Source organism: Pagrus major, chromosome 20, assembly GCF_040436345.1.
Source record: "Pagrus major chromosome 20, Pma_NU_1.0".
Taxonomy (NCBI): domain Eukaryota; kingdom Metazoa; phylum Chordata; class Actinopteri; order Spariformes; family Sparidae; genus Pagrus; species Pagrus major.
In genome coordinates, this window is record NC_133234.1 from 26,735,626 (window position 1) to 26,756,561 (window position 20,936).

General features: G+C 46.7%; 3 protein-coding genes across 3 annotated transcripts in view; 1 reads left to right on the forward strand and 2 right to left on the reverse strand.

The window, feature by feature from the left end:
• Nucleotides 1-1,560: 1,560 nt before the first annotated feature.
• LOC141015856 (D(5)-like dopamine receptor) lies at nucleotides 1,561-2,943 on the reverse strand. The gene has a single exon (XM_073490071.1). The coding sequence runs from the start codon at nucleotides 2,941-2,943 to the stop codon at nucleotides 1,561-1,563; it is 1,383 nt and encodes a 460-aa protein (XP_073346172.1).
• Nucleotides 2,944-4,543: 1,600 nt separating this feature from the next.
• LOC141015857 (uncharacterized) lies at nucleotides 4,544-6,156 on the forward strand. The gene is made up of 4 exons (XM_073490073.1): nucleotides 4,544-4,638; nucleotides 4,724-4,782; nucleotides 5,176-5,997; nucleotides 6,076-6,156. The coding sequence occupies exons 1-4, from the start codon at nucleotides 4,616-4,618 to the stop codon at nucleotides 6,078-6,080; spliced, it is 909 nt and encodes a 302-aa protein (XP_073346174.1). The 5' UTR covers nucleotides 4,544-4,615; the 3' UTR covers nucleotides 6,081-6,156.
• A 1,524-nt stretch (nucleotides 6,157-7,680) lies between these two features.
• LOC141015240 (poly [ADP-ribose] polymerase tankyrase-2-like) overlaps nucleotides 7,681-20,936 on the reverse strand; it is a 24,754-nt gene continuing 11,498 nt past the window's right edge. Inside the window, exons 3-21 of the mRNA XM_073489194.1 lie at nucleotides 20,477-20,551; nucleotides 17,379-17,522; nucleotides 17,067-17,158; nucleotides 16,711-16,789; nucleotides 16,403-16,571; nucleotides 16,282-16,328; nucleotides 16,002-16,229; nucleotides 15,667-15,886; nucleotides 15,033-15,142; nucleotides 14,173-14,361; nucleotides 13,494-13,794; nucleotides 12,845-12,918; nucleotides 12,163-12,283; nucleotides 11,826-11,923; nucleotides 11,303-11,371; nucleotides 10,788-10,905; nucleotides 10,410-10,596; nucleotides 9,792-9,948; nucleotides 7,681-7,759 (exon numbers count right to left, since the gene is read on the reverse strand). Coding sequence (XP_073345295.1) covers nucleotides 7,697-7,759; nucleotides 9,792-9,948; nucleotides 10,410-10,596; nucleotides 10,788-10,905; nucleotides 11,303-11,371; nucleotides 11,826-11,923; nucleotides 12,163-12,283; nucleotides 12,845-12,918; nucleotides 13,494-13,794; nucleotides 14,173-14,361; nucleotides 15,033-15,142; nucleotides 15,667-15,886; nucleotides 16,002-16,229; nucleotides 16,282-16,328; nucleotides 16,403-16,571; nucleotides 16,711-16,789; nucleotides 17,067-17,158; nucleotides 17,379-17,522; nucleotides 20,477-20,551 — 2,541 coding nt within the window. The 3' untranslated portion in view covers nucleotides 7,681-7,696. The remainder of the gene's footprint in view (nucleotides 7,760-9,791; nucleotides 9,949-10,409; nucleotides 10,597-10,787; nucleotides 10,906-11,302; nucleotides 11,372-11,825; nucleotides 11,924-12,162; nucleotides 12,284-12,844; nucleotides 12,919-13,493; nucleotides 13,795-14,172; nucleotides 14,362-15,032; nucleotides 15,143-15,666; nucleotides 15,887-16,001; nucleotides 16,230-16,281; nucleotides 16,329-16,402; nucleotides 16,572-16,710; nucleotides 16,790-17,066; nucleotides 17,159-17,378; nucleotides 17,523-20,476; nucleotides 20,552-20,936) is intronic.

Sequence of the window (20,936 nt, forward strand, 5' to 3'; positions counted from 1 at the left end):
CTCACCGGGCAGACAGCCAATCATACTTTAGGACATTCAGGGTGCCAGTGCCACCCCAGGTCCCCCATCTGGACGTGGCCCTGTTACTCAAGTACTATTCATATGGGTGACTTTTACTTTTATCCAGAGTGTTTTCCAGAGGAGCTACGCACCATATTCTCTCTGAACAACAGAGACAGTCACCACCTCGGTCTGTCAGGTGCCTTCTTGTAAATTCGGCATTTATAACAAAACATTAAGATGTTTCTTTCCTTGTAAAAACTGTCAGTTTGTCGTGGCATCACTGTAAATGTCTATCTTTCATGTTTAAAATGCATCCTGTCTGCTTCTGTGTCTAAAGTTTGTCTTACCTTCCAGCAGCTGTTTGAACTGATTTCCCCATTGACACCAAATTTATTAAAGAATATAACATACAACTAACATATAAATACTGTAAAAAGTAACTAATATTGGCTTCTTTGTCGCCTGTCGAGAAAATGACCAGACTCCCTTGATAAAACGCTAAATTTTGAGACTCGTTGCCTCAGGAGACACTGTATAAACTGTGTGAAACGCTGTCTACAACTAATTCTTAATTATTTGGGCCTACTTGTTAATTCTGCTAACGTTAAAACATGAAGATATTTCTTTATTTGTATAAAAAGGGTGTCCGTTTTCTCCAGTGATGGAGGTGTATATTTAGAGAAGTGACATCAAACTGAATGTGTCTCCTAAGGCAACGAGTCTCAAAATTTAGCATTTTTTAAAGGTAGTCTGGTGACTTTCTCCACAGGCGACAAAAAAGCATAGTTACTTTTTAGTTTGTCAGTGATGCCACGACAGTTTTTACAAGAAAAAAATAATAATGTTTTGTATTTAATGCCGAATTCACAAGAAGGCACCAATGATTTAGAATTCACAGCTGTTTCACAAAGTTTATTAAATTTCTCCTTATGAAACAACAACTCTTAAAATCACACATTTTTTTCAAGGGAGTCTGGTCGTTTTCTACACAGGCGACAAAGAAGCCAATATTAGTTACTTTTCAGTGTCTTTATATGTTAGTTGTATGTTATATTCTTTAATACATTTGGTGTGAATGGTGAAATCAGTTCAAACAGCTGCTGGAGGGAAGACGTACTTTAGAAAGAAGCAGAAAGGCTTATACAGCGAAGAGACGACAAACTGACAGTTTTTACAAGGAAGGAAACACCTTAATGTTTTGAATTTAATGCCGAATTTACGAGAAGACACCAATGATTTAAGATTCACTGCAGCCGTTTCACAAAGATTGTTAAATTTCTCCTCATTATGCAACAACTCTTAAAATCGTCAAGTTGTTAAGGGAGTCTGGTGATAGCGCTGTTACTAGTGACTTCACTTAATTAGGTTGTCGAAGTCCATCACCTTCACACGCAGCAGGTCACTTCTTGCAACAGTTATGTAAAGAAGTTCACAACAACAGCTATTTCATTTTAAATATGAAGCATATTAAATATTTACACAACTTAAATATTTATACCATTAATGTAAAAAAGAGTACTCGAAGGAACTCGAACCCTGTTTCAGCGCTTCAGGGTCTCACAGGTCCTGGATCTGACCCGGGATGAGACAACAGTCTGCGGGTCCGGAGGAGCTGAAGGGCATCATGTCTAAAGAAATCTCCGCCTCGCACTCGTACTGCAGGATGGCGGGCAGCAGTAAGTTGCTGTTGTTGCGGGAATCATCCGAAATGACAGAAACTTTGTCGAAGTTCTGCTCCAGGTTTCCCCCGGTGTGCGGCGGCGGAGGAGGCGGCTGCGTGAGTCTCTGCGCCCCGGGGCCCGGCGCGGCGCAGGCCTCCTTCTGCATGGTGGTGTCGTGGTGATAAGACACCAGCTCGTTGCTGAAGTCCACCGCCTCCACCGTGGAGCTGGAGCAGTATTTATTACAGCCCAGGATGGTGGAGAAGGCCTTCCTGAAGTCGGCGTTGAAGGCGTAGATGACCGGGTTCAGGGACGAGTTGGCCCAGCCGAACCACACGAAGATGCTGAAGGTGGTGTCGCTGACGCACGGCGGCTCGTCGACTTTGTCCAGGTCGCAGAAAGGCACCACGCAGTTCAGCACGAAAAACGGCAGCCAGCAGAACACGAACACTCCCATGATGATGGACAGAGTCTTTAACACTTTGGTTTCTCTCTTAAAAGACGTCTTCAGCGAGCTTTCGTCCTGCGTTGACGCGCGGTGGCGGTGGTTTTGCGCACGGGGCCCCGCCGCCCTCTCCAAAGACGAGATCCGTCTGATTTGGGTTTGCGCGATGCGGAAAATGCGCGTGTACGTCCCCACCATGATCACCACGGGGATGTAGAAGCTGATGAGGGACGAGGAGATGGCGTAGCTCCGGTTCAGGCTGGCGTTGCAGTTGTCCGGGCTGTCCGCCGTCGAGTTGTGCGCGCGGTGCCAGTTGAGCTGCACGGGGATGAAGGAGATGAGGATGGAGAGAGTCCACGCGACGCCGATCATCAGGAAGGCGAACCTGCGCGTCATCTTTCGCTCGTACTTGAAGGGGCTGGAGATGGCCCAGTAGCGGTCCATGCTGATGATGCACAGGTTGAGGATGGAGGCGGTGGAGCACATGATGTCGAAGGCGACCCAGGTGTCGCAGAAGCGGCCGAAGAGCCAGATGCCGGCGACCTCGGACACCGCCCTCCAGGGCATCACCAGCACGGCCACGAACAGGTCGGACACCGCCAGAGAGATGACGAACGAGTTGGTGACTTTGGAGCGCAGGTGGCGGAACTTGATGACCGCGGCGCACACCAGAGTGTTCCCCAGCAGCGTGGACACGATCAGGACGCACAGGACGCAGCCGGTCAGCGCGCGGAGACTGAGACCTCCGCCTGGCCCGGGGCTGTCCGCTCCCGCTGTGACCACCTGGAGCTGCTCCGGGTTCTGGTTCTGACTGTCGTTATAAAACCTCTCCATGGGTGTCCAGACTCACGCCGTGCGCGTCACCAATCTCTCATCCTCCTCCCAGCATCACCTGCAGCAGCTCCTGCGCGCCCAGGAGTCACAGCAGCAGGCAGACCCTCCTGCAGGAGACGCGCTCAGATCATCCAGTCTGTCCGCTCAGAGCGACTGCAGACGGCGACCTTTACATATTCAGCCCCATATACAACATCCCGAGCCTCAGATGTCCGGTCCAAACCACAAACATCTCAGAAACAGCTGCACAGCAGACAGTGACGGGCAGACAGGAGACAGGAGCGAGAGCAGGGAAGATAAAACATCTGTGGGCTCATGAATAAATCACCAACAACCATTTCTGTCACCACAAATAACACGTTTAATGTCAGAACTTTTATTAATGTTAATGACAGAAACAAGCTGAAGGATAAAGAATCATAAAGAACCGAACCTGACCACCACACACACACACACACACACACACATATATATATTCCCATGGTTGAACATATTTATGAGATAAAAAGCTCAAATAATAAGAAAAAAGTCAAATTATTAGTTACATTTTGACTAATTATTTCACTATTTTATCTTTTTCAACGTTCTGATGCTGCAGAGCTTTAAAACACACACACACACCTGAGATGTGCAGTGTCAGCTGACAGGTCTGTGTTTGAGTTGCTGAACTTGTGATCTGATGAACGTTCATGTGTTTGTGATGTGAAGTCTTCAGAGCAGCAGCAGAGTGAAGGAAAGTGACTTCTGTCCTCTAGTGGACGGAAACACTCACCACAGCGACAGCAGCTGAGTCCAGAAGCTGCTGTCGGTCCTGTGTCTTCTGTCCGCTCTCATCAGAAGAAGACATGTTTTACAATCTTTGATCTGCTTCAGGAGCAGAACAAGTTCTGTTCACTGCACACGTTTGTTCTGAGACATCACATCACATCACACACTGAGGTTCAGTGTTAGGATTCATGGTTTCCTCCAAGTACTGTACTTTTATACTTCTGAGGTAACTGAGTATTTCCATTTGCTGCTACTTTACACTTCTACTCGACTACATTACAGGAAACAGGGTCCAGACTGGACTGTGCGTCTTGAGTAAGTGAATAAGTGTCAATGAAAATACTCAAGGGAAGTACAAGTACCTCACAACTGAACTTAAGTACTTGAGTAAAGTTACTTAGTTACATTCCATCGCTGTTTTCTCTTACTTTTTTACTTCCACTCCACATTTCTTATCGACAATCAGTTAAAATAAAACACTGATTCTGATAATCAGTCAACTCATAGTTACAGTAAATATATTTATGATTTACTTTTACTTGTTCTTTTAATACTTACAGTAAGTACATGTAATACTAGATACTTTAAGACTTTTACTCGAGTACTAGGCTACTTGCACGGGTGATGTCTTAACCTTTACTCAAGTGTGACTTTTGGGTATTTTTTACACACTGACAGAAAATGAAAACGCTCAAGTAAAGTAAAAGTACCTCAAACTTGAACTTAAGCAGCGTACTTGAGTAAAAGTAGCTCCAGGTGTGGTTAATGAGTTTAATTAGTGCAGAGAGCAGGTGCAGCACCAGTATAAGACCAGAGGAGCCACATGCAGCTCACAGCACAGAGCTTCAGTCTACAAACCTCCAGCAGGCTGCTGAAGATCAACCTGCTGCTCTCTGACTCCAACATGGCGCTCGGGCTCTTTGGAAGGTGACTGAATGATTTGTTTTCACTTTGAGCAACAATACAGCTGCTGGAGTTCAGCTGAGTCTCACCTGCCGTCACTCTCTTCCAGGCTTTCTTGGATCTGTGTGCTGTTCAGCAGCGCCGCTTGTTTTCCTGCAACTAAAGGAGGTGAGTCTCACTTTTGACTGTCTGCTGACTGAAGCGACGAGAACTCAGCTTTCTGTGTTCAGGCTCAACATCCTGACATGGAAACGAGCAAACGCTCAGCAGAGTCCTCTACCTGTCCTCTCACACCTGCTGTCTCTGTCATTCATGAAGTCCAGCTCAAACATCATCACAACACTTGAGATAAGAACACACACACGTTAATCTGCCGTCACTGGAGTTGATCCAGTTGTTGAAACATGAAGAACTTTATCTCCTGACTGCAGTTGTCTGGTTGGATGAAGCTTTCTGTGAGGAGTTGTGGTTTAGTTAAAAAAGCCACTTTAAACATGAAGTTGTGTTTGCACTGCAAGAAGTTGAGTTTCAGCTTCTCCCCTCGTCACAATCTGTGTCCAGACTACAGATATCCCTACACCGCTACATGGGGCTCTGCTGGTGGACCTGCTCCTGGTGGACCTGCTCCTGGATCAAACCTTCAGTCTGAAGGCTCGCGTCCTCCTCTGGTGTCCCTGCAGCGTGAAGCAGCCCCCCAACAGGCCAGCTATCCCGCTGCAAACCAGTCCCCCTCCAGTGCGGCTGCAGGCTCGTGGCAGAGTTTTGAGCCCAGCAGGTACGTGGTGACTTCAGGTTCCAGGTCTCCTGAAGCGTCTTCCCTGAGCGCCGGGTACGTCAGCCCTCCTGTGGGCACTGGGAAGAAGACTCCGAGCTTCTCCGTGCAGCCTCGGCCTGTTGCTGGAACCAGCGGAGAGTCGGACCTGGGCTCCGTCTACGAGGCTCCTCGTTCTGGCTTCGCGTACCCTGCTGGGAACACGGCCGCAGCCTACGACTCTGGTCCCAGCTCTGGGTACAATGTAGCGCCTGTCTCTTACGCCAACGCTGGTCCTCCAGGCCTTCCTTGGGTGGAGCAGCCTGCAGGGGGCGCTGACGCCTCGTTCTACGACCCGAGCGACTGGATGCCGTCGCGTCCTTTCCCAGACCTCAGCGTCTGGGCCTCTGGCGACCAGAGTCCTCAGAGCGCGAGTGAGACGTCCCCTCTGCCGCCGTCGTCCTACATCGTCCAGTCCAGGAATGGCTACCAGCGAGCACGAGAAGTCCTGTCCCACACTCAGTACTCCCCAGAGTACCCTGAACCACCAGTCTCTCCCTTCAGGGCCGTCAAAGCACCAAGCAAGTCTCCACCGGTGACTGGACCCAAAGGAGGACACGGTGTCCCACATGGTAAAGTCCACTGAAGTCTGTCTGTGCTGTCCTGTAACGTTCATCATGACTCACTTTTACCCTCTTCTTGTCTTGCAGGGTGAGCTTCAGCCTCCTGCAACTGTTTCCATGTTGGACTGACTGAAATTGTTAATAAAGAGAAACAAAATGTCGCCATAACTAGTTTGTGCATTTTGTCACTTATTTACACCTGAGATAGAAAAGGACAACTTTACCACCCCCTAGTGTCTCCCTGTGGTATAAAGTAGGCAGGATTTTATATTTGGGTGAACGGTCCCTTTAAACCTGTTACATCAGCATGTAGCTGTCTCATTACAGACACGTGGACTCGGCACAACATTGAGTTCTTAACCTACAAAGGTTTATGGGGAAAACTGTTTAAACATTAAGTGGGCAGATGTGTCGTTTACACTGACGGAGGCTGAAACAAATGAATACACAAGTTAAGACGGGATGACTAAGAAGCGGTTTATTTCTTTATGACTGAAGAGCCGGGAGCTGCTTCACACATCTGACCGGGCTGCCGTTCATTTACCTTCACTGTTTCATGACAGGGTTGACCCTTTATTTTTTTATAAATATGCCGCTGCATCACCACTGATCAAGAACAAGGTCTTCAGTCAGTGTTCAGTAGTTCTGAGTTTGAGTATTGACCCAAATCAAGTGAGTCTGTTCTGTGCTTTCATTTGCAGTTTGCAACAGAAACGCATGAAACAGGTTTTAAATCACCAGATTATGGATTTAGTTATGTATTTAAGAGGTCGTCAGGTGAGTCCAGTCACCAGAACACGATGTTGGCATTTAACGTTTCTTTTCAAACATTCAAATTAATACGTGTCACGTTCACATGTATATGAGCTGACTCATGTCAGGAGGTGGTGGCAGAGCCTGAAAACACTGGATATTTCAGACTAGACGGGACATTTTCCACACAGATTTTATGGCAACAAATCTGGATCACTGAACAGATGATAAACAAACGTGTGTTAACACTTCAGAAGAGACTCATCTGCCGATGTCCAGGTTTTCTCAGACTGTATAAGTGGCCGATAACCACATTAATATCCAATCAGAGGCTGCTTCTCATCAAGGCTGATTCAGAAAACATGAAGTGAAGCGAGAGAAAACCAGCTCCAGTTAAGACTTTTTCACATTATAAATGTTAATAAACTGACATGCTCGTACAAAAAAATAATACACAACATCATAAAATAAAATGACCACTTCAGCTCGTTAGGATGTCGCCAGGCAACACAAAGAGCTGTTTTTTTTGGAAACATTGTCCAGGAGAGCGACCGATCGCTCCTCAGGAGGGATGAGACACTTTAAAAACATCGGCTGACCAGTTTTAGACAACTGCCTTTGTTTCAAACTGTTTTGTTCATTTTAATGTCACTTTGGTTTAAAAACGACACGTTGCTGTTTGGATCAAGACAATTCTGCCTCCCTGGAGTTTGTAAATTAGGGACAAGGATTTAATCAACAGTCACATCACATCACGGTCATAAAATATAAATAAAGTGCATAAAACAAACGATAGAAAAAACAGCAAAAACAAAAACAGGCGTCCGATAGAAACCGACATGTTTTATACATTGTATAAATAAAGTTTTTCTTCGTGCATGCAGTTAGTAATGCAGAGGCTCGACTGACGGGAGAAGATGAGCGCTCTTCTTCTGCATTTCTTCACATTTTCTCCTCATCCATCTGCAGACTCGTCAGGCTTCACGATCTGGTAGGTGATCAGGGACTCTGGATAGGCCTGTGGGCGGCAGAGAGGCGTTCACTGACACTCAGTAACAACAAGACATTTCTTCTTCCTTTTATTAATAAAAAAATATCAACAATGCATTAGAAAAACAAGGTGAAGGCTACAAAAGGGGATTACTGACATCTAGGCTTGGGTCAATATTAGATATTATCGAATAACAATATTTGCTGTCAAAGGTGATATTTTTCGCAATCAAACAGCTGTAACGGCATCTTCTGACTTTTATTTTGAAAAGTAAATGCATGCGTGACAGGCGACCAAATGAAACGCACCTCTACCTTCAGGATTTCTGCGGTTTGAACATTGTTGGAAACATTTGGGATAATGTAACATTACAACTCTAGTCATACGTCACATATTACATCTTTAAACTTGCAGAAAAAATACATAAGATCCAGAGACAGAAAATGTTCTGTGCTCTCAGCTCCTCTTCATCTTCTCCCTCCTGCTGCTATCATCTGAAGCCGACCACCACATGTAATTTCAGACACTAATAGCACCGCTGATTGCTCGAGTGGACATCTATTCATGCTGGATTGTGAAGTGCCACTTCGGAGCGGCTATTGGTTTTGGCAGAAGACATTACGCGTCCAATCGTCTGAGCACAAGCTGCGCTCTCCACTTATACAGCGACTCTCTGCCGTCCTGCTCTTTTATGTAGGAGAACCACTCTGCCCTTCAAAGGAAACCTGAAGCTGACCTCACAGCGACGGAGAGCCAAAGGTCGACGCCTCACACTGCCAATCAACATAAATTAGACCTAATGTTTCCATACGTTTATGGTATTCGTGTGGTTCATATTAAAACACAGAAATATTTCAGAATTTGTTCATCAATCACAAAATATGTTGCTCTTTAAACAGAAACACCTCCTCATGGGTCCTGCAGAGCTTTCAGATGAAACGCTTGCAGGTGAGGGAGGGATTACATTCTCTAAAAGGACTGTTTGCATGTTAACATCTGTGGAGAAAGTGCTGAGTTGCAATGACGCTGACACGCAATGATGTGCTGGCTCGCAGACACCCATGAAAGACAGGAGAATAAGAAAGCTTTACATTTATAACTAAAGACAGCAGGTAAACATGGAGGTTTTATTAACCAGGGAACAAGGGGAGTTTAAAATAATCCCACGTCTTTTGGTCTTTGAGATGAATAAAACATTAGTGGTTGATTTTTCCCATCGTTTGACTAAACGAGGATACATTTCTGTTAACAAAGGTAGTGAGGGTGAGGATATATTACACTGAGAGCTGTGGAAAATAAGCATGTATGTTCATATGATCAACTCATGTGAGTAGGTTCTTAGCTCTTTCCATCGAAGATGCTATGAAAATGATGTACAGCGCAATATAAAGAAGTTCTTAACCTCTTGGAAACACTGATAATAGAGCTTAAATATTCATGTCAATACAGCTAAAACTACTTTTAGCAGTAAAAGTTAATAAAGGAACTTTTTCTTTCTTAGTGTCACGATGTTCACAATTATTGTTTGTCCGGTTTTAAAGAGAAAATTGCATTCAGAGCTTCTGGAATCAATCGATTGATCCTTCAGCCGCGTGACAGACAATTCAAGCTCAGAAGTCAAACGTATCGTAGAGCAGAGAGAGGAGGACCAGTCAGGTCGCTCTTCCTGAGCTCTGGTGTGGAATAATGGCCAGAAATGTGCTTTTAGACCTCACAGTGACCTTTGACCACCAACATCTAATCAGCTCCTCCTCGAGTCCGAATCCTTTCTGCCAAATTTGATGAAATTCTCTCAAGGCGTTTCTGAGATATTGAAGAACGGGACCCCGAGACAAGACAGTGACCTTTGACCACCAAAATCTAGTCAGTTCATTTCTGAGTCCAAGTGGAGATTTGTACCAAATTTGAAGAAATCCCCTCAGGCGTCACTAAGATATCTCAGAAGAATGGGGTGGACTTGCTTTGGCTGCTGCCGGCGCAGAGGCTTGATAACAATTAAATAAAGAAAATCCTATTGATAAACATAAACTATAAATAAAAAATGTATAAAATTGCTGACCTGCTCTCCTCTGTAGATGACGTACTCCGCCAGAGCGAGGCCGTTCACGCTCGGTCTGCCGGTAACCGAGTGGTGACCCGGCGGAGAGTGAGCCGTCTTCATGGCACTGAACTGCAGGAAGGACCTCCCCAGAGTCACCGTGCAGAACAACAGGTGCCTGCGAGGAACAAAAAGCAAAGCTCAGGAAGTAAAATGGCGGCATGAAGAAAACAAATTCACTCACTGTAGAGAGATATACGTAGTAATTCATTCACTGTTTACTGTCTGAAGATTTCCTCAGATTTCTCACTTTTACATAAGAACAGCAGTTTGTCACAAGATGAGTTTACATTAAATGTGTTATTGCCAAACAACAACCAAAGTTTTGTCCTTAGTTTGCCTGTTGTTGAGTTAAAGTAAAGAAATGGTGTTAAAGTATTACTTTGATAGAAGTGAAGGTCACACATATGAATAGTACTTAAAGTAAAAAGTCTTAAAGTATCTGATATTAAATGTACTTAAGTAAAGTGAATTATATAAATATACATGTGTGTTTCCTGGTTTGTAGAGACGCTGATGTGGAAATAAAGCCACGGTCGGACATTTATAAGCCGTCATATTTAACTGATTAACGAGCACCTGTGACAGGTGTAGCAGGAGCGGTCTTTGTGCCGCGGGCAGCCCGTCCCTCCTCCGATCCCGTAAACGTACTGGTTACTCTTGGACGAGTTCTTGGCGAAGTAGATCCCGGCGCCGAACATCCCGCCGATGTAGGCGTGACGCTCGTCAAAACCTTTATGGATGATGGCGTTGACAAACGGAGAGCCTGAGAGGGAACCGTTACAGTGTGATGAATACAAACACTCGGTTACTACTGTTACTTCTACAACCTCTGCTACTGCTGCTGCTTCATTTACTGTTAATATTCAACTGTTAACTGGACAATCACATACACTCACTATTATTACTACACTCACTGCTGCTGCTTCCTCTATAACACTACAGTAATGTTCAGACCATGGAAGAGCATGCGTTCATTGGAGTGGTGGTGGTTTTCCTCTGACACTTCCTTCCTGCGGTGGGCAGACCTCTCCCACAGCTTCTTGTTGCAGACCTTCTGGATCTGAAACACAGACTGAAGGTCAGGACCGGACAGCAGGGACACAGCAGTGGATTCATAACTAACTGGTTTTCTTCCTGTTAGCTGGGTTATTTTTATTAGCAAACTAGCAGCAAGACTCGAAGTACAGCAGCGTCGGCCGGCGGGTGGAGCACTTTGGTAAATATCTCAACAACTATTGGATCGATTGCCATGAAATATGGTCCAACGCTCAGGACTTCCAGAGAATGAAGGCGGCAACCTGGCACATCTGCTCTGCCTGGCACAGAAACACAACCAGAGCTGCGCATGATACGTCCGCAATGCTCGACTCAAACCTGCCCAACCAACACAAACATCTCAGGCAACCCAGCAGAGGCAATGAAGGTCCTGCAAGTTAAAGCAGTGCGATCCATAATAACGCTTCCTTGACAAGTGTGTATCTGTTGAAGACCCCTCCGGCACGGCCGCCGCCTCGGTGCTCTCTGATCGTACTCTGCATCTGATCAACACAAACAACGTTTTCATTGGTTAAATCTGAAGACCACTCCGACTCTGACACTTATTCTGTTAAAGCCTTTAATATCTATAAAAACACCCTCTCCAAATCATAAAGCGGTTAAATCATTGTCTTCATCATCTTCATCAGCACTGTAGTCCTGATCCTGCCTCTGTAATTTCATTTCATTTAACTAAAAGAAGTGAAGTTAAAACCAAACAGTCAGATGTTTTCTTTAGATCAGAGTGATGAACTCTGACAGCAGGTGAGAAGTGGAAATCATTGCTCGCTCTTCCTTTTTTAATGCAAACGAACTTCAAAATGGAAAAAAAGAACAAGTTAAAAATGTGAGATATTTTCACAGCTTTTCACTATTGACATTATTTTTATCATCGTTGTTATAATTATAATTATTATTGTTATAAACAGCTGTAGAACCAGTCAAGATGACCTGTACCTCCTCCTCCACTGACTGGAACTCCTTGTCGTCGGCTGCGAGGTCGATCAAAATGGTCCCGCTGATGGTTGTATTCAACGTCAAATTGGGGTTCAGACCTGACACACGCACATGCACATGCACACACACACACACACACACACACACACACACACACACACACACACACACACAGAGAGAGAGAGAGAGATCAAGAACATATTCACTTTACAAATCTTTTCTTGTGTGTGTGTGTGTGTGTGTGTGTGTGTGTGTGAGTGAGACGGTGAGTGTGAGTGTGTGAGTGTGTGTGTGTGCGTGCGTGTGTGTGTGTGTGTGTGTGTGTGTGCGTGCTCACTCTGCGGCCCACTGATGAGCCTCTCCACTCCTTTGATGATCTTGTGTCTGTGTCCGTAGGCGTTGATGCCGATCTCCTTCAGCTCGCGTTGACCCATCTCCACCAGCACATCCAGAGTGATCTGTACACACACACACACACACACACACACACACACACACACACACACACACACACACACACACACACACACACACACAGGCTGTGTTAAATGTTGTGTCTACAGTTTACTCTGCTGCCCCCAAGTGGTCAACCTCTGCAGCATCATGCTCCTCTGCAGAACTGCATCATTCTGTATCTGCTTCTTGGTTTTTCAGAAATATTTTATTGTATTAAATAAAGAGTTAATTGGTTTTCTTTCAATGTGTCTCTTTGTTTTCTGAGCTGTTGTCATCACAGGAGGATCATGAGACTTTTTTTTGATCAGATATTCTTCAGCGATGGTACGAACTGAAACAGGAAGCCGTAAAGGAACAGTTCACCCAAATAAGAAACCTGATTTGAAAAAGATGTTTACACCCTCGAGCTTGTGTGTTTGGGATCTCTGAGCTTCTGGAGTCTGGACTTCCCATCAGCATGGGGGTGAGGACATAATGATTTTTGGGTGAACTGTAACTTTATTAATTCTGTTGCTTCACCCATTATAACAAGAGACACAACACAAACGACTTGATGAGCTCACCTGCTCTCTGTCGAACATCTCCAGAAGATGCTCCAGACCCAGGTTCTTCAGGAACTGACGGATACTGAGCTCCACTCCTGAAACCACACACACACACACACACACACACACACACACACACAGAAGTTATGTTTACTGTAAGAGTCCTTGATGTTGGACAGCTGTGCTGGATGAATGTCCTTCCTTATAAAACATTTACAACAACAGATTAAAAAAATATTAGCCATCGGTCTTCTTCTTCTTCTTCTCCTTCTTCTTCCTCTTCTTCTTCTTCTTCTTCTTCTTCTTCTCCTCCTTCTTCTTCTTCTTCTTCTTCACGCCCTTGCTGGCACATTGCCTCATTTGTTGGTGTGTAACCACGTCAGGATGGCTCACAGGTTTGTGAGTGTGCATGATTCAAATAAAACAACGGCACACAGTCAAGGTCTTCATGGATCCAACCAAACCCTCGGATCTGAGACCCGACCCGAGACCTGTACGAGTTAAAGTACAGTCAATCGGGTCAGGTCAGAATCCCACATATGAATAATTTAGGGAACAGTCATCTGGATCTTTTGGGAAAGAACAAACTGTAAAGCGGTTCTGGTTGGAGGACTCATCGTGTTCTAATCATTTCCAGCTTTCTCACCTTCGTCTTTCTTCTCAGCACCTGACGAGACCTCGTCCACCGACAGCAGCTCAGGAAACTCAGAGGACGACGAAGACGATGGCGGTGGCGAGTTTGAAGCATTAGATGCAGCAGTAGCATCGCTGTCTGTCGTAGCTGCTGTCGTGGTGTCAAGACCTGAGGAGGAGGAGGAAGAGGAGGAGGAAGATGAGGAGAGGAGTAGTGGGACCACAGCGACAGGTGGAGCAGCTGAGGTCACCACACTGATGACCTGAGGTTTATAACAGCCGGGGAGAGAAGAGGGAGGCAGGGCTGCTGTTAGCAAAGCCCGAACGTCATCGGCCTGCAGGAGGAGGAGGAGGAGGAGGAGGAGGAGGAGTAAACGGGGGAGGAGATAAGGATGGGTAGAAAAGAGAGGGAAGAAGAGGATGAGAATGACAGAAGCCAGATGAAGGTGGAGGAAAACGTGGAGAAGCAAAGAGGGAGGAGGTGGAGGGAGAAAGAAGCAGAAGGAAGGAGGAAATGAGGAAGAGGAGAGCAGAGAGGAAGCACAGGTGACGAACATGGAAGAAAAGGAGGTGAAGAGAAAGGAGAAGAGGAGAAGAAGGAAGAAAAACAGAAAAGAAGAAGAACGGAGGAAAGAAAAGTTAGCAGAATCCACCCAGAGACAGGACTGTAAGTTTTGTGGTGGACTGTCCCTTTAAATCAGCATGAGACGGACCGTGACCAGGCCCAGCGGCGACTGCCCCTCCTGGTTCCGGAGGGTGGGGTCTGCACCGTGAGCCAATAGGAGAGCACACAGCTGCGTCCGGCGCTTCTGAGCGGCCTCGTGCAGCGGAGTGAACGCCCACTTGTCGGTGGCGTTCACGCAGGCGTCGTACTTGATGAGCAGAGCGGCTGCGTCTACGTGCTGGAAAACAAGACAAGGAACGGGTCCGGTCACACTCAGACTCCAAACAAGAAAGAAGGCAAACGCTAACTGCTGCTAACCTTAGCCAATTAGCTCAGTTAGCCGTGCAGCTAGCGAGCAAGGAGCACCGGGGGAGTGTTGGTGTCTAGCATGGGAGCTTTGGACCGGGAGGGGACAGGGCTAGCTGGTTAGCATGCTAACTTCAGTAGAGATCTCCGCAGCACAACACACAGACGTCAGGACTGTTATTTGTTCACAGTCTGGGGATAATTTGAGTTAATTTCTTAAAATGTTTTCAACTGAACTTCTTACATTTTGAACCTTCAGGTCACAATGCTGGATGTTTTAATGCTGACACCACAAAAAAAGAGATAAAGAGATAAAGAGGCGTGGAGGTGGAGGAGAGAGCGAGGGAGGAACAGACAAGAGAGGCAGCGTTTTAATCAACTGATCTGAGCCACCCACACACACACACACACACACACACACACACACACATCATCAGTGGTGTGTGTTTGTGTCCACTTTCTGTCTCTTCAATCAGCAGCTCATCAATCAGAGGACACTTTGAGTGTGTGTGTGTGTGAGAGTGTGTGTGTGTATGTGTGTGTGTGTGTGTGTGTGTGTGTGTGTGTGTGTGTGTGTGTGTGTGTGTGTGATCCCCTCCTCACCCCGTAGGAGGCAGCGTTGTGCAGAGGAATCAGTCCTCCTTTGTCTTGAGAGTTGACCTCCGCTCCGTGCTGCAGCAGGTACTCAGCCACCTCCGGGTTATTGTAGCCCGCTGTGACACACACACACACACACACACACACACACACACACACACACAGTTATGTACAATACTGAACCTGAAGGTTATCATTTCCATTACTGTCTGTAACAAAACAACACACACTTTTATGTGGTTAAGGACAAACATCTTTCAGATATTAAATGTATTCTTGTTCTGTTCAAATCACTGCTGCAACAAATATTTGAACAAAGTTATTAGCACCGTACGTCTTTGTTTTATTGTTGTTCATTTCTAAGATGTGTGTTCACTCGATAATACAGAAACTGTTTCTGTTCATAAAGCAGGAAAGGTGAAATATATATTGACTTGTTGTGATCAAAAACAATATCTAATAACAATTGGAATATTAAATGACGAAATAATTTGGTTTCAAAAGACAAAACGCAGAAACACTGAGCCATGTCTGATGTAACACAGGAAATGAAACCCGTGTCGCGCAGTATACAGGCGTCTGCACAGCTGGTGCATCAAAGGGTTAATGTGGGACAGAAGCTTCAGGTGTGTTTCAGTACCAGCCAGGTGCAGCGGGGTGGAGCGTCTCCCCTGGGTGTCTCTACAGTTGACGTTGTCGTGTGTGCACAGTTTCTTCACTCGGGCCAGGCAGCCTCTCTTGGCGGCGTCCAGCAGGGCGGCGTCGCCCCGCAGCAGGTCCTGGATGTCCGTGTCAGCGTCCTTCACCAGATCCAGAGGGGTGTTACCGTCCCGGTTCTTCCGGGTCGCATCGGCTCTGTGCTGGAGACAACGTGACACGCTGACACAACGAAACCCTCACATGTCCAGGTTTACCTGTTAACTGTGTGTGTGTGTGTGTGTGTGTGTGTGTGTGTGTGTGTGTGTGTGTGTGTACCTGCAGCAGGAGTCTACAGATGTCGTATTTGCCCTTGGCAGCAGCTTCATGCAGCGGTGTGAACTTCCACAGCTCGGCCACCTCGTAGTGACCGTACGAACAGGCGTTATGAAGAGGAACCAGACCTCTGAGACAGAGACAGGCCGACACGTCGCTTACACAGCACGAGCATCGATGGATTACTTTACCACACGACATTTCTTTACGAATGACGACTACAATACATGACTACAAAGAGACAAAAGTCACAAAAGGAGACACAATATTATCACAGAGACACAAGCAGCTGCCGATCCACTTCAGAGTTCCCGATCAGAACTCCCTCTGCTCAGACAAACACAGATATAAAACCAAACAGAACATAAGTGGTGTGAGAGGCGTCTCAGTCCTCCTCAGCTCACCTTGTATCTCCTGCGCGCTGTCGTTGCCCAGCTGTGAAGGTGAGAGGCCCTGCAGTGAGGTGAGCAGCGGGTCGCAGCCGGCGCTCAGCAGCAGCCTGCAGGTCGGCAGGTGGCCGCAGTGAGCGGCTCGATGCAGCGCCGTCTGGCCCAGGTGATCCACCGCATTCACCTGCAGGGACGGAGGGGGAGGAGTTTCACAGTCGCCACGATGTTCGTCAGTTCTTTCTTGGATCAAATGTTTTTAATTAATCAAAATCAGCCACACGTTGAAGCTTTTAACTCGCTCTCATGGTGCTCCGGCTGCTGACCTGGGCTTCATGCTTGACCAACAGCTCGATGACGTCGTTGTGGGCTTTCTCTGACGCCAGGTGGAGAGGGGTCAGCAGGCTGAGGGGCACAGTGACATCACAACAGGCTCAGAAACATGATGACATCACAATATGTCTGTTTACAGAAAACTAAAGATGAACCTCCTCGTGGTAAATAGTTTATATTCTTTATGTTATAAAACTGCTTTGTGTGTTTTATAAAATTGGTATCCAACAGTACGTGAAACACGGTGACAGTCCTCTTCTTCTTCTTCTTCTTCCTGGATGTTTGGGCTCCACGTTCTTCGTCGATCTGTGAACTGAGGCGAAGGTGAAGAACACCTCTCAGCACTCACTCTTTAGTCTCGTCGTTGACGTCGGCTCCCCTCGTCAGCAGGAGTTCACACACTTGTTTCCTCTTCAGGTACGGAGAGGCAGACGCACAATGCTGAGTCATGGAAACACACAAATACAACCTTCATGTGAACATGTTGTTAATTTTGTGCAAAACTCAACCTCACTGTCTGTCTGTGAGTCTCAAAGTAAAGTGACTGTATCTGTTGAAGCAGCAGCAGCTGGAGGAGCCGACAGCTCTCAGGTGCACTGAAGCTCAACTTCACACAGGTATTTAGCGGTTTCTTCATCATGCAGCGAGTGAAACGTCTCACCAGTGCCGTCTCCTGAGTGTGAGGGTGTCTGAAGCTGACGGTCTCCAGGCTCAGGCGCTTCTTGACTCGCACCAGGTCGGCCTCCCTGGCTGCCTGCAGCAGGCTGTGACCTCTGAACTCATCTGTCAAAGATCCACGAGGACACTGAGTCAAGGACCAGGCTCAGAAACGTCATGACGTGTCTCACCTGGTCTCACAGGTAAACATCGGAGCAGGGAGGAGCCTCAGCACAAATGTATTCAGATTTGTGTTGGACGTGGACATGGTTTATATATTCATCTACACTCCTCACGCTTTGTCCACACGGGCTGCGTGGCTCCTGCCTGCCCGATCAGGTCATCATATTTAGTACGTGATTTTCATTTACCCTCCTGAAAGAGCGAGAAAGAAACAGAGATACAGTCCTGCTGTGTGTATTATCTTCACGTCTGTGACATATTCTACACATATAGACATTAAAACTGTAGTGAAACGCTGCGACGATGTCCATGTGACTGTCTGCAGGTCGTTTTCAGGTGTGTTTTTGCAGAATAATGTGCGTGTTGCAGTAGAAATAGACGAGTATAACACCGCAGCAGGTGTGGACAGCCTCCTGTACAAACATCTGGAAGTTTATCTGCCCACAAATGACACAAAATGAAATATGTTAATCACACTGTGAATAAGGACGACTTGCATTTGAAGCTGACCTGAAGAAGGGGAAATCAGACTTTCCTGTTTCATGTTGTTGACGTATTCGAGTCAAAGGTTTTTACAGCGGAGAGTTTTTGAAACTCCAGAAATCGGAAAATACTGTTCGACTGAGTTGTGGCTTTAAGAAGAACAGATCACAATATGGGTGTTGTCTGTTCATATCACGCACGCACACACACACACACACACACACACACACACACACTCTGTGCATAAAAAACTCAACATCCAGAATTCGGGCATTTGTTTACTTGGTGCCACTGAAGTCTTGTCACAGTGCTGAAGAACAGCAGGCAGTTTAGAAACGACGATACCAACGAAGACGAGTGTCCTCAGTTCTCTCACAGCTGCAGCAGTGACTGATTTGACAGACGGTGAAACCAGACTCGTGTTTAAATCGATCCTGAGTAAAAACCGGACTCGCTCGAGCGTCGGTTCTCTCTGCAGCAGGAAGTGAAGACTTTCACCTTCTGCCTGATCAGGATGTGCGTGCGCGATGGAAGTGGACACTGACGGCTGCAGCTGCTTCACACAAGCTTCGACAGCGCTGAGGCTGATCCTGTTTGGACGTCAAATAAAGGTTGTGTTCAGTTCAGACATGGATCAGAGTCAGTCACTCTCTGGACGGGTTCAGGGTTCAGTTTTAATTGTTTTAAACGTTCAGCTTCAGTTTTTAAAGCTTGTTTAATGAGGACAAATTGACAACGACTAAAACGAAAGATATTTCTACTATATTTATATTTTATTTCAGTTAGTTCACAACATTGTTTCAGGTTTTTTTTTTCTAAAGTCTAGATTTTATCTTTATTTCATCTTGAATTATTTTTCACACCTACTTCACCTACTTTTCACATCAATGTCACCTTTCTGCCACCGTGAGTGTGTGTAGGTGTTTGTGTGAGTGTGAGTGTGTAGGTGTTTGTGCGTTGTATGAGTGTGTGTAGGTGTTTGTGTGAGGTGTGAGTGTGTGTAGGTGTTTGTGTGAGGTGTGAGTGTGTGTAGGTGTTTGTGTGAGGTGTGAGTGTGTGTAGGTGTTTGTGTGGGGTGTGAGTGTGTGTAGGTGTTTGTGTGAGGTGTGAGTGTGTGTAGGTGTTTGTGTGGGGTGTGAGTGTGTGTAGGTGTTTGTGTGAGGTGTGAGTGTGTGTAGGTGTTTGTGTGAGGTGTGAGTGTGTGTAGGTGTTTGTGTGAGGTGTGAGTGTGTGTAGGTGTTTGTGTGAGTGTGAGTGTGTAGGTGTTTGTGCGTTGTATGAGTGTGTGTAGGTGTTTGTGTGAGGTGTGTGTGTAGGTGTTTGTGTGAGGTGTGAGTGTGTGTAGGTGTTTGTGTGAGTGTGAGTGTGTAGGTGTTTGTGCGTTGTATGAGTGTGTGTAGGTGTTTGTGTGAGGTGTGAGTGTGTGTAGGTGTTTGTGTGAGGTGTGAGTGTGTGTAGGTGTTTGTGTGAGGTGTGAGTGTGTGTAGGTGTTTGTGTGGGGTGTGAGTGTGTGTAGGTGTTTGTGTGAGGTGTGAGTGTGTGTAGGTGTTTGTGTGGGGTGTGAGTGTGAGTGTGTGTAGGTGTTTGTGTGAGTGTGAGTGTGTAGGTGTTTGTGCGTTGTATGAGTGTGTGTAGGTGTTTGTGTGAGGTGTGAGTGTGTGTAGGTGTTTGTGTGAGTGTGAGTGTGTAGGTGTTTGTGCGTTGTATGAGTGTGTGTAGGTGTTTGTGTGAGGTGTGAGTGTGTGTAGGTGTTTGTGTGAGGTGTGAGTGTGTGTAGGTGTTTGTGTGAGGTGTGAGTGTGTGTAGGTGTTTGTGTGAGTGTGAGTGTGTGTAGGTGTTTGTGTGAGGTGTGAGTGTGTGTTGTGTGAGGTGTGAGTGTGTGTAGGTGTTGTGTGGTGTGAGTGTGGTGTAGGTGTTGTGTGAGGTGTGGGTGTGTAGGTGTTGTGGTGAGTGTGAGTGTGTGTAGGTGTTGTGTGAGGTGTGAGTGGTGTAGGTGTTGTGTGAGGTGGTGTGTAGGTGTGTGTGGGTGAGGTGTGTAGGTGTTGTGTGGGTGTGAGGTGTGTAGGGGTTGTGTGAGGTGGGTGTGTGTAGGTGTTTGTGTGGGTGTGAGGTGTGTAGGTGTTTGTGGTGGGAGTGGGTGTGTGTAGGTGTTTGTGTGGGTGTTGAGTGTGTGTAGTGTTTGTGGTGGTGTGAGTGTGTGTGGTGTTTGTGAGGGTGAGGGTGTGTGGTGTGTGGTGAGGTGTGAGTGGTGTGTGGGTAGGTTGTGGGGGTGGGGGTGTGTGAGGGTGTGGTGTGGTTGGGGGGGTGTGGTGGTGTGTGAGGTGAGTGGGTTGTGGTGAGGGTGTTGGGTTGGTGTGTGTGGGTGTGTGGGTGTGGGTGTTGGTGTGTGGTGGTTTTGTGGAGGGGGGGGGTTGGAGTGTAGTGAGTGGTGTTGGCCTCGTGAAGTGGAGTGTAGTTCCAGTTGTCTCTGGCGTTTGCGTCGGCCCCGTGGTGAAGCAACAGGCTCATCACCTACACAAACAACAGGACACAGTATCATAAAGGTCTCAGACGGTCAGAGGAAAAAAATCACACGATTATACAGCTGGAGGTGGAGGTGAAGGTGAAGGTGGAGGAGGTGGAGGTGAAGGTGGAGGAGGTGAAGGTGGAGGAGGAGGAGGAGGAGGAGGAGGTGGAGGAGGAGGTGGAGGAGGTGAAGGTGGAGGAGGAGGAGGAGGAGGAGGAGGTGGAGGAGGAGGTGGAGGAGGTGAAGGTGGAGGAGGAGGTGAAGGTGAAGGTGAAGGTGGAGGTGAAGGTGGAGGTGGAGGTGGAGGAGGAGGTGAAGGTGGAGGAGGAGGTGAAGGTGGAGGTGGAGGAGGTGGAGGTGAAGGTGGAGGAGGTGAAGGTGGAGGAGGAG